Source organism: Poecilia reticulata, linkage group LG7 (genome assembly GCF_000633615.1).
Source record: "Poecilia reticulata strain Guanapo linkage group LG7, Guppy_female_1.0+MT, whole genome shotgun sequence".
NCBI lineage: Eukaryota > Metazoa > Chordata > Actinopteri > Cyprinodontiformes > Poeciliidae > Poecilia > Poecilia reticulata.
Genome location: NC_024337.1, coordinates 30,492,181 through 30,504,030, shown reverse-complemented (window position 1 = coordinate 30,504,030; position 11,850 = coordinate 30,492,181). Strand labels below are relative to the sequence as shown.

The 11,850-nt window shown below is 36.0% G+C and overlaps 2 protein-coding genes across 3 annotated transcripts in view; one reads left to right on the top strand and one right to left on the bottom strand.

Moving 5' to 3' along the window:
* LOC103468070 (L-rhamnose-binding lectin CSL2-like) overlaps window positions 1–2,167 on the bottom strand; it is a 5,318-nt gene extending 3,151 nt beyond the window's left edge. The window contains exons 1-4 of the mRNA XM_008414914.1: window positions 2,075–2,167; window positions 1,855–1,920; window positions 1,645–1,660; window positions 153–224 (exon numbers count right to left, since the gene is read on the bottom strand). Coding sequence (XP_008413136.1) covers window positions 153–224; window positions 1,645–1,660; window positions 1,855–1,920 — 154 coding nt within the window. The 5' untranslated portion in view covers window positions 2,075–2,167. The remainder of the gene's footprint in view (window positions 1–152; window positions 225–1,644; window positions 1,661–1,854; window positions 1,921–2,074) is intronic.
* Window positions 2,168–5,096: 2,929 nt separating this feature from the next.
* On the top strand, window positions 5,097–10,032 carry LOC103468069 (galactose-specific lectin nattectin-like). Of its 2 annotated transcripts, none has more exons than XM_008414913.2 (7): window positions 5,097–5,345; window positions 7,470–7,529; window positions 7,987–8,008; window positions 8,484–8,563; window positions 9,052–9,186; window positions 9,446–9,557; window positions 9,724–10,032. In XM_008414913.2, the coding sequence occupies exons 2-7, from the start codon at window positions 7,470–7,472 to the stop codon at window positions 9,786–9,788; spliced, it is 474 nt and encodes a 157-aa protein (XP_008413135.1). In that variant the 5' UTR covers window positions 5,097–5,345; the 3' UTR covers window positions 9,789–10,032. The 2 variants fall into 2 exon arrangements, with proteins under 2 accessions (XP_008413135.1, XP_008413134.1); XM_008414912.2 differs by lacking the exon at window positions 5,097–5,345 and adding an exon at window positions 5,823–5,889.
* The last annotated feature ends 1,818 nt before the right edge of the window (window positions 10,033–11,850 follow it).

Genomic DNA, 11,850 nt, shown 5'->3' with positions numbered 1-11,850 from the left:
TTCAACCACTGGGTGGCAGTGTTCAGTCAACACAACGTCATACCACCTTCAACCACTGGGTGGCAGTGTTCAGTCAACACAACGTCTGTCAGTAAAACACTATTTTTCTTCTTTAAAAGAACAGAAACAAACAGAAACCATTTCTAACTCACCACAGCTGAGGTGTTGGACGTTATCGCTGTCATCACAGGTGATCACTCTCTGGCTGAAGACGCTGTTCTGAGCTTTGTGGAATCATGAGGGAGGAGAAATATGTTTCAAACAGGAGTGATTTATACTAGTTCAGAAGCTGAGAAATTGAATAAGTTTATTCTAAATGTTTGAGATTAAACTTTTGGCATTACCATAAATTACAAACAGTACATTCTCAGTGTTTAAACATATTAAATATAAATACATATGAAAATACTGTGGGAAAAATCTACTCCTAAAAGATTTTTTTCCCAAAAAGAGGAAGACCAGGTAGAATTATCTGACCGCAGAGAGACAGTCTGGGGGAGAAACTCTGTAGTCAGTGTGAAGCTGACTGGAAGGTGAAAATCTAAGCAGGTTGTGTGGGATCTGCAGAGATGTTAGCTGTCGTTTTCCTGACCCTTGACCCTTTATGGATGAAAGGTGACGCTCTCTGCATACCTGATTGTTCGCTGCAGGCTGGTCCTGTTGTGAGACTGAATTACAGCCGTGCAGAAGACGCCTGATCCAGTTTAGTTCAACGGTGGAGATGAATTCAGCAATATCTTGGGTTTTTTCCTTATGATTATGATTCAAGCTGAAAAATATTTGTTTGTCTTATAAACAAAAATTGACCTGTGGCCTTCAATTTAACCAGATGCCATCGTGACACAGTGCAGTTCCATCTTTCTACTGTATCTTATATTTAAAGAGGCAGCACTATATTAACCGTTTTGAGCTTTGCATCATGTTATAATGTCATTAAAAAAAACTGGAGTGTTGCCTTCATTCTTTCATAATGTTTGAGAAATCCTTGAATCTCCTGATGCAATCATTCAAGGCTTCGTCTCACAAAGCGCTGCTCAGCTCCTCTAAACTAGCAGCAGCAATCAGCCAACACCTGATAGAAATGCAACCTACTAGGCTTCTCTCCTAAGAATGGTTGTACACAGCATAATGAAACGTTTTGTTGTGATGATGTGCTGAATGCAGGACGTTGTAAGGGGCAGGAGCTTCTTAAAGAGACAGACGCCAATTTCAAGGCATCAGAAAATGAAATCAACTTGTTTGATATGTACAGCATTTTATAACAACTGAAGGTAATATATATATCACTTGATTGTGTCTAAAAAATACATAATGCCACTACTTTAAAGTGTTTTTATTCAAATTTGGTTTGTAAAAGAAATGATACCGACCTCTAAATTACAATAAAACGATTTCATTTTTTAATTTCTGAAAAAATGAAGCATCTACRCTGAATAAAAAAAGATGGCACATCAAAAAACACTGGTATCTTCCTCACTGTTCACACACACGCACGCACCTGGAGGTTTCTCCAGGTGCAAACTTTCTGAACAGATCAATCCTGCTCAGAACACTCTAATTATTGTATTCAAACACTCTAATATTTAAACTCTGGATCTTCATTCCTTGGAAATATGTAAATATGTAAATATGAGACGAACTCACCTGATTCTGCCTGGTGCTGGAAAAGAGACAAAATATTAGAACTTAGTAACAGTGAATGAGCTGAATTGCACATTTAATGGATTGCACATTTAGCAACACACTAGTTGCTTGATATTTACATAAAACAGACTGGATTGTTGCAATCATGCAGTTTGATCAAATAAACATAAGCTGTGACACGTAAAATGAACAGAAACATGAAAAACTTACACTTTTTCTGATCCAGAGACCTGAGCTCAGACAAAGCAGCAAAGTCAAGTGCAGACCTGAAGCCATCTGTGGCAAAAATTATTCAAAATGTTTATCTCATAGTTTTCTTAGAACATGAACTGGAATAAAAAACACATTAAACTAAAATCTGATAACTTCTAATAATTAGGAAGCAGTGGTGGCATAAACACAACATGAGCAAAAACAAGTTCAGCTTCACCTTGTTGAGATTTTCGGTCGCAGAGTTTCTTCTTCCAGCAGCCGTTTCTGGAACCAAGATGTCTCGGAGATGAGATCGCAGACATTAAGTAGCTGCAGCGTGTCGCTAAATGTCACGTCTACAAACAACACGGACAATATTGTCATAATATTTAATTTGGTGGCAACATTGTAGCCTGCAGGAGACAGTTATGCTATATTCTTTTAGTCAATATTGGCTGAAGGCTGAAAGCAGATTGTTTAAATAATTGTGTAAATATTGTATCTGAGCTAATATTTAAAGATGTAATTCATGCAAAACAAAAATGTTTTTGAGTATTTAATTTAGTCAAATTATTTGATAAAAGATGGGAGGTATGCAGATCAATGTTTTGAAATCAATTTGATCTGTCAATTTTATTTTACATTAAAAACCCTTTAATAATAAACTTCAATAAGTCACAAAATATTTTATCTGAATATGAACAAATTGTAAAAACCATTTGCTGATCAGCGTAAAACACTGAAATAGATATAGAATATGTGAAATATGGAACTCTTTCTTTATCTTTAATGAAATCAGTCATGAAAATCTACGTTCATCCTTATTGGTTGTTAGAATCTGATGTTTTACTTCAACATACTAAAACATTTCTACCCAACTCTGAACGTTTTAAATCAACTGGTCCACTGGCGCAATCAGAACCACCTGGAGCTTAAACTCATCAATACACAGGAGACTTACTTTGCAATTTACATTTTTAATTTACGTATTTCATTTTCAGTTTAAGATGAACATATAACATATTAATATGAATGAAAAAGTAACTTTAAAGGAAGTAAAATCTGAAATTATCTGCCTTTTCTCTCAAATAGTCGGTTTAATAAAACAAGAACGGGTCCAAACCGGCTGCTACAGACGCTGAAGTCAAACAATAAAACATCTCCACTTCTGACTGATGCAACTGTCTAAATATTGTAACTTCAGATTGTAGCATGAAAATAACCTGAAGAAAAATCCCCTGCTGTCTGTTTCCGTGTATCTCTGCTCACCTGACCAGGTACACAGACACGCTCAACTGGTAAACACGTTTCAAATGATGTGCTTTCATTATACTCAGCAAACATTTCCAAGCATGTATTAGAAATATTTATAGATTTATTCAAGACAAGTTACTGGAACTGAAACAGTTCCTGGAACGGTTGTTAATGCCAGAAACATTTGGCCTCATCACGAGGCAGAATGTCGTCCATCCTCCCCCCACAGGGCGGAAACAGCAATGATTAAATATCCTCACTATGACTGACTGTATAAAAACAAAACTTTGTTCTCAGTCATGTTTTTACATTGGTTTTTATATTAATTTAATGTTCCATTTAAAAATGTTTTAAACCATCTAAATATCAAAGTGGAGTTGTGAGGATTTTGTTTATGTAAAACAGATATGCAGATTATTTTATCTGATATAGAAAAAGTGAATCAGAATACTTTGTTTGCAAAGCTGGTGTTCAGAAACAAGGAATTTGACTGATTTTACACTCAGTGAACAGATGTTAACTATAGATTTATAAACTTTATAGAAGAAGAAATGGAAATGTCTGACCTCAGCGCAGCAGACTGACAGGTGTTCATTATGTTCCTCAGTCTGTGGCACCCGGTTGATGCAGTTAGACCAGATTTTGTTTTAGAAATGTTTATAAGGTTGATTGAAGCTTTGTTGCTTTTAAACAAAGGCATAATCTTTTCTGAGAAAAGAGAAGACAGTGATCATTTCAGATTTTACTTCCTTCTTCTGCATTGCATAAAATTTTCCATTCATATAAAAACACAACACATGATGAAGAGGATCACAAACTTCACATCTAAATAATTGTCAATAATTCAATAAATTGCATATCAATATCTATACACAGCAAATTCAAAAGTGTTARATTTCCAGTGTAAGTGTTGTATGTTAAAAATATAGTGTTAATTCAACAGCTTATGTTGTTGTTCACTATAGAGTTCCAAAAAGTTAAACAAAAAGCAATCCAGTCCAGTGTTCATTTCTAAATCAACACTCAGTCTGGTGTTAAGATAAAATCAACATCAAACAGTTCTTCCCACCATTGTCTCATATTTGTGACATCACTTCAGGGAAGGAGCTATAGGTAGGCTGGGAGTTGCAGCAGAGGGGCTCTAATGGGAGGCAAAACATGCCTTTAGGGATCCAATTTTTTTTAATCACATCTGACTAGAGCTGTAAAAGGATGGCCCTCTCCTGTTAAAAACTGTGTACAATGCCCCAGTAGCTTATATAGTAGGGTGCCCCATTGTTGACTCATGGTTGCTGAAAAAACTTACCAGACTGACTGATTTTAGTGACATAGTGGGTGTAAAATATTGAATAAAATGTTGTGCTACATGACTGGCTTTATTTTCACTCTTATATTTAACTTTATGACACACAAAACTACAAATGAATTGTCCTTATTGTCTCCAGGTGCATTCTGGGTAAAGCTTGTCACCAACGTCATCATCAGTCACTTGGCAACAAATGGACAAACTAGTGTTAAGAAATAAATTTAAAATAAGCTAGTTGTGAAAACTTAACCATATGTTCAATAAATAGGGAAAATTAATGGTATTTAAAATAAGGAAATTCACTTCAAATTATATCCATGATCCAATTAGCGTAATCTCTTATCTAGTACATTTCTATTGAAACATTATACACTAAGTTGAAGTAAAATAACTTAGCTTGTGGTTCTCTATAATTTAGAACACAGCTAGTTTCTCTGTGTGTCTGTTTAACCTTTTGACCATTTTGATACGATTTAACAGCTGGTGTAAAACCATCCGGTCCAGTGAAGCAGGGTAGAGCTTCCTCTTGGGGCAGGGTCATAAAAAACATCTGTCTTCATTCAAAAGAAAATACTTCTTTGTTCTTAGAAGTTAACTAGATTTAAAATGAAACTCGCTAAGGACACTCCCCTAATTTGAATACAGCGTAGAAGGAAAACACGCCCTCTCTATAAAAGTAGCCAACCCAGAACTTAGCCTCAGATCGCTCCGTGGGTCCCCTTGTGACGCGGCCTCCGAGGAAGCATGCGTAGCGGTGAAATGCTTCCCCGTAATGTTTCGTCGTGTGTGTGGATGTCTGTCGTGTGAGGTAAATATTGCTGGTTTTATTCAGTTCTGTCACTTTCATTAGTTGTTTGCCCATGCCGTCTTGTTCTGCTACTGCGTCACATGAGTGCCTGAGGAGCGGAGGCAGCAGTATGGCGCCTTGTCTGGAGCTTATTATAACAAGATAAGTTTCATGTTAAAATGTTTTTGACTATTTTATATGGATGCATTATTTTTCCGTTTACAAAAGTGTATCAATTCATATACATAGTTTGCTTAATGTACGTTTATTTGTTTGGATATCACGGTATATATGACTGTTTATTATCTTAACCAAACATTAAAACTGTCAGGAAAATCTGGAGGCCATTTCAATTTGCATTATTTAGCTGCGGGGGTCATTTTCTTTAAGTTTTTGGCTGTGTAGACTACAAAACGGGGGAGCGGCTGTGCTGGACCGTTGGCCTGATCTAAGCCACAGGTGTCAAACTCCAGTCCTGGAAGACCACTGTCCTGCAACATTTAGATGTGCCGCTGCTGCACCACACCTGAATACAATAATTAGGTGATTAGCAGGACTCTGGAGAACCTATCTACACAATGAGGAGGCAATTGAGCCATTTGACTCTGCTGTTTTGTACCTGTGGCACATCTGTTTTTTCTTTGTCAGTGTGTCATGTTGTTGATTGAAGCCTATTATGATGACTCCAACACATTTCTTCAGACAGGTTGGCAGGTTGGCCAAAATTTTTTCTATAAGCTGACTAATTTCTTTAGTAATTATTTCTGACTTCTTTTAGCTTTATCTTGTAAACCAGGTGGGCAGAGTAATTTGAATGAATATGATGGTGACACACACAGAGGTGAGTCTGATTAGTTTTGCTCATACTTCTTTTTAAAATATTAATTTATTATCCTAATGTTTCTGCTATATTTCTTGTTGTTCCTTCCAGGCTGGAAGTTTTCCTCCTTCATGTTGGCGATAACAAAAGCAGCACCAAAGACACTTCACCATCAGTGATCACAAGACGATCCATGGCTGCTTCCAATGAACTTTCAAAGCTTCACCTTCAGTACAAAGTACCATGAATGTATGACCTTTGTTGTACATTGCTGTCAGTGCTGTTTGATGTTTAGAAATAAAAATAAATTATATTCCGCAACTGGTGCTGGTGTTTCTGTAGATTTAAGTGGCATTTAATGTCTTTTGAAATGAATTTGGGGATTATTGATGGCCAGTAGCTTATGGAAAAAAGGTTTAAATTGCTCTATTGGCTTTTATTTGGAAGTAAATTGACAAAAAAAGTGGGTAATGAGAAAAGGGGAAGACCGGGAAGCAAACCCATGACAGCCACATTGAACACTAGAGCCTCCATATGTGAGTTGTGCTTAACTCCTGCACCACCACAGCACCCCCTGTCAGTAGTATTTCAAAAATCTGATTTCTATGTTGATATATACTTTACACTGTTCGGTGTTGCATTAACACATTCATAGTGTTAATTTTTGACAAAATACACTAGTGTTGGGTTAGTCAACACTGATGTGTGTGTAATTTCAACTACTGTGAGTGTTGATTCAACTATATCACAAATAACACTTTCAAAAGTGTAATTTCTAAACCATCCAGAGTGGACCAATATAGACACATTCAAAGTGTTGAATTTAACTCTGTAGGAGATGATGGAACACTTCCAAATTTGCTGTTTATCTAAAATCCTAAAAGTGGGTCAAATATTAGAACCACAGAAACAAGCAGATCCTCGATATGCCAGCTCAAATTAACTAATGAAAAATTTTATTGATTTTTTCCTTGAACACCTGAGTAAAACCTTTTCCTTCTTGAATTAACACGTTGAGATGTTAATTGATCACATTGATCACAGTTTGTTTAATGATAACCTAGTTGTTTTCTGTTTGTTCTCATCAGAATAAAAAGCAACACCATCCATTTCAAAGAAAACCCGTCACGGCCGAATCAGCCAATGAAAGCCGCAATGCAGAAACGATTACACAATGTCAAATTCCTTTGCTAGAAAACAATTCCACGAAGCTAAAGACAAAAAAATTAAAATCCAGGAAACATCGTTCCTGGAAATTCTGTCTTTCTTGTAAAGACTAATTATATTTTGTCTTTACGAGACGGAAAGATTAAGTGCTCAACATTCCTAAAACTATATAAGAGCCGTCCTTCTATCTGGTATTATTCTCTGTGCATGCAGCAAAGGAAGCATCCAGCTTTTCATCACTGTCTGTTGTTTCAACTCTGAGTTTATCTGAAAAGCTGTAATTCATTGTTTCTTCACAGATGGCTTCTGGTTTCCAGCTGGTGTTGATCCTCGGCTTCATAGCGATGACTGCTGAAGCTGTAAGTTATTTAATGCTAATTGATATTTTTGTTTCTCCATAACCTGCTTCATGAGCTAAGTCTTAAAATGTAGCAAGCCAAAAACTGTGCTTATGTGAAACTAGATGGCAGAAATCAAGTGAATCTAACGTTCATATTCCACTGCTCCGTCTGATCTTAGTCTGTTTTATCAGATAAAAACTGAAATACAGAACAAAAAGTGAAAACAAGTAAGCAGGATTCCTAAAGAGCTTCCAGAAAACTTCCAAAAAGCTCAGAAAGCTGAAGCTCACAGTAAAACCAACCAGTGACAGCAGATACTGTTGGGTGTAAATACATCAGTTTTCATCTGTTTGCTACTGATTATAAGATCTGTAATAGATTAATAATGTCAAAATGTCCAAATGCACAAAGTTTTTTCAGTTTGTCACCAGAATCTGAGGACACCGTTGTCATCAGTGTGTCTTTGTGTTCACAGGGTCCAATTCCAAACTCACCAGGTTGGTAATTATTTCTATAAAACTTTAGAGGTTTATTACAGGGGGCAGATGATATTACACATGCTATGAATTAAACCATCTGTGTCATATAGTTTTTATGTATTAGTTGTGTGACAGCTTTTGAAGCTATTTGTTTTTTTTCTGATTTAAAGAAGATTTGACAACCAGTCTTGTAGCGTCGCTGTGGTGCACAGTGCAGCGTTTCCTCTACGTGTTGTTGATCCATGGTTAAATAAACCCCTGCAGAATTAAGTTTTTCTGTTCCATTTTTCACACCGGTAGTTAGAGTTACCGTCCCCCTTGTGCAGCCAAACTCAGTCATTAATCGATCTAAAGTTCTGTCATCCTAAATAAGCATCTGGAAGTGAATTTAACTATCGAAGGGCTAACTTATCTATCTATGAATTCATTATAATTTATTCAAATTAAAATATCTTTTGAAATTTTTTCCTTCCTACATATTAAATGACCCCAGCCTGTCCTCCTGGCTGGACCCAGCTTGGAAGTCGCTGCTTCATTTTCTACTTCACCCCGAGAATATGGAGCGATGCCGAGGTACAGAGGCACACAAACACAACTCACTGCTTCCTCCTCAGCTGCACACCAACATAAAGCTGCTCTGCTCTGTTTTCAGCTTTAAAATAACACAACAGGCACATAGATCTTCTGTCATGTTCATTAAATCATCATGGTGAACCATCAGACTTTGTTTCATCCCAGTCATTCAGACCCTTTTGTACCATCAGTCTCACTTCCTGAACTGATAAAAAAAATAAACTCACTGCTGTTGAATGGCTCATACTTTCATAAAAATAATGTTGAATAGAATTTAAAAACACTGCAGGAAATAACCAAAGCTTTTCATTTTCTGTTTTAATTTGTTAATTATTGTATTTATCTGAATTTATCTTTCAACAAAATTTCAGGAAAATTACCATTTGTGTACCAACATTTTAACTTAAGTTTCAGACACATTTGATTCTTCATTTTAAGATATTTATTTTACAACTGTAACTTTTTCTGCTGTGTCTGTTCTGCATTAGGCCTTCTGCATTTCTATTGGTGGGAATTTGGCCTCAATCCACAACAATGAAGAAAACGACTTCCTGAGTGAAATGATCACCCGGGACACAGGGAACCCTTCGATCACATGGGTCGGCGGCCATGACGCCATCACAGTAGGTTCATGAAAACAGACCAGGTGACGCGCTCCAGGGGGATGAGCTGCATGTTCACACACATTCAACTTGTACTGTGTGTTGATAAACACAGAATGTTTACCAATATTTAAAAAACACAAACACTCATCTAAGAGTGTGTGTGGCCTTGTATAATCGTCGTACTCTCTCTTGCAATAAATGATATTTAATTAACTGCACTGTTAGTTAACTACAAGCTGCCTGGCAGGTTTTTGTTCTAACATTTCATTTCTGTTAGGAGGGACAGTGGATGTGGAGCGACGGATCAAAGTTTGACTATTCTTCCTTTGCTCTGGGTCAGCCTGATAACTTCGCACAATCAGAAAACTGTCTGGAAATTAACTACAGTGGTAAAGATAAACCAATTTTTGATTTGTTTATTTAGTTTTTGAATGAAGGGAGGCTGGAACCTGAACCTGACTTAAAAGTTACACGTAATTAAATAAAACATGAACTAAGATGGAAATGTAGAAGAATCAGATGTTTCCTCATGCTTGTGCTTTTCTCTCCTAACAGGGAACAAGTGGAACGACAGAGTATGTAACCAGCCATGGCCATTTATTTGTGCCAAAAAAGTCTGAAGCCTCCAACCATCTGCTGAAAATCTTCTCAGCTTCATCTCTGCTCAGTTTTAATATTTTTCAGATTAACATGCAGCTGAGCTGCTCTGATAGCAGTTCTGTGTTTGATATGATTTCTTTTGGGAATAATAGGTTTTTAATCTTTTGAAACAAAAAATAACATTATAAACACAAACTTGATTTAATGATCTTTATGCTGTCAAATATTTTTACTTCATTAAATGGTGTGAAAACCTGCACATGATTATTTTAGCCTCATTTTCAAATTCAGTATCAAGTTTATTTTCTATACTTTGAAAAGAGCTGAAATGTAACATTGTTTTCAATATGCCATGAAAATTATGAATAAAAATCAGTCAAAGTTTTTCAGGATAAAAATTGAGTAAAAACACAATAAAAACATGAATTTTTTGATCTACTGGAACCAAACAGGAAGTTAAAATGAGTTTAAAGTGTAACCTACAACCTTGTGAAAGTGAAACCCGACCCTGACAACTGAACAAATTTCCACAAAAATGTCCGATTTTCCACAGAAATAAAGAGATGGAACCTTAAATAACTTATTTAGAGAGTTTATTAGCAAAAATGTTAGGGATTAGTTCCACTATAAGCACTGATCTATGAGTCTCTGGTAAAAACATTGATCATTTAGTTGGGGAGCTGATTTTAACTCCTGAAATATCTTTTAATCTGGATTAAAAAATCAATTCTAAAATAGACTAACTGGTTGGCTGGAGAACATTTACTGAGCTGTGGGTGTTAAATGATCGGTTAATAAGACCGAACATTTTAAATGTGACAATTTAATAACATTTTTAAACCATGGTGGGAAAAGGAGTTAGAATTAGGAGATTCATATAAAAACCTGAAGCGTTTTGACTCCTCTGTAATCGGATGACTGAACCAGAATAAAATACTGAATTAAAACATAAATTATTAGAGCATTACTGTTGGCAGATTTTTATCAAGTTAATATCAAATCATCTAAGCAAAAATGTAGAAAGCAAAACCAGACAAGGGTTTGAATAGCACATCAGGTTAGATGAGGTGATTCACTAAAGTGATTTTTAAAATGTCATTCAAAAGATAAGCTACTTTAAACAAGAATTAAATATATTTTTCATGAAGCCTGTATTTCTGGATTAAAAATATTTATTCTATTGATTTGATGCATCTAACAATAAATGTTGTCTTTTTATCAGCTGTAACAAAACAAATATCATAATTAACAGAAATGCATCACCGACCCCAAAGTATTCATACCCCTTGTAATTTTCCATATTTTGTCACATTACAACCACAAACATTAACATATTTTATGGGAATGAAATGTGAAAAACCAACATGATGTGTGATACAAGTGTGGAATAGAAAGATAATTGTACATGAATCAAAAAATTTTTTACAAGTAAAACGCTGAAAATATTGTGGGCAAAAGTATTCAGCCCCCTTTTCTCCAAATGCAACCAACTGCCTTCAGAAGTTGAATGATGACTGTAAATGCCTAAATAGAGTTCAGCTGTGTGTAAATCTTTGATATTTCAGTCTGGAAATTATCACCAAGTTGTTTCTCAGGCCTTGGGATTCTGGAAAAGCAGAGAGAACCATTATCTGTAAATGTGATGTGGATGTTTCTGCACCAGAGTCTGTGCTGCTTTGTCTGGGACTGGAGGTTGATAGCCTATTTAAATTATAACTGCAGAGGTTTCCTAGTCCAGTCCTCAAGGGCTACCATCATGCAACTTTAGATGCATCTCTGCTCAAACACACCTTGATCAAATAAACAATTTGTCACCAGCCTAATGCAGAGCTGAATAAATGCTGGTGAGGGAATTCAGACATGTTGGAGCAGAGATGCAGCTACACGTTGCAGGATGGTAGCCCTTGAGGACTGGACTGGGGGTCCCCTGGTTTATTCAGATCCACATAAGCATCAGCATCATGCTATATAATTACAAAAGGATTAAGATTTAGACATAAATATCTGGTGTGGATTGTGTGATATCTAATGATAACAGCTCCTTCTCAAAGACAAAATGTTTAAAGCAAACACTTAAGAAAC

Bases quoted from the DNA above. Each gene is read 5' to 3' on its own strand.
- LOC103468069 (XM_008414912.2), top strand. From the start codon at position 5,860: ATGATGACTCCAACACATTTCTTCAGACAG. The intron at 7,530-7,986 runs GTAAGTTATTTA...TTGTGTTCACAG, and splicing joins TAGCGATGACTGCTGAAGCT to GGTCCAATTCCAAACTCACC. The intron at 8,564-9,051 runs GTACAGAGGCAC...GTTCTGCATTAG, and splicing joins GAATATGGAGCGATGCCGAG to GCCTTCTGCATTTCTATTGG.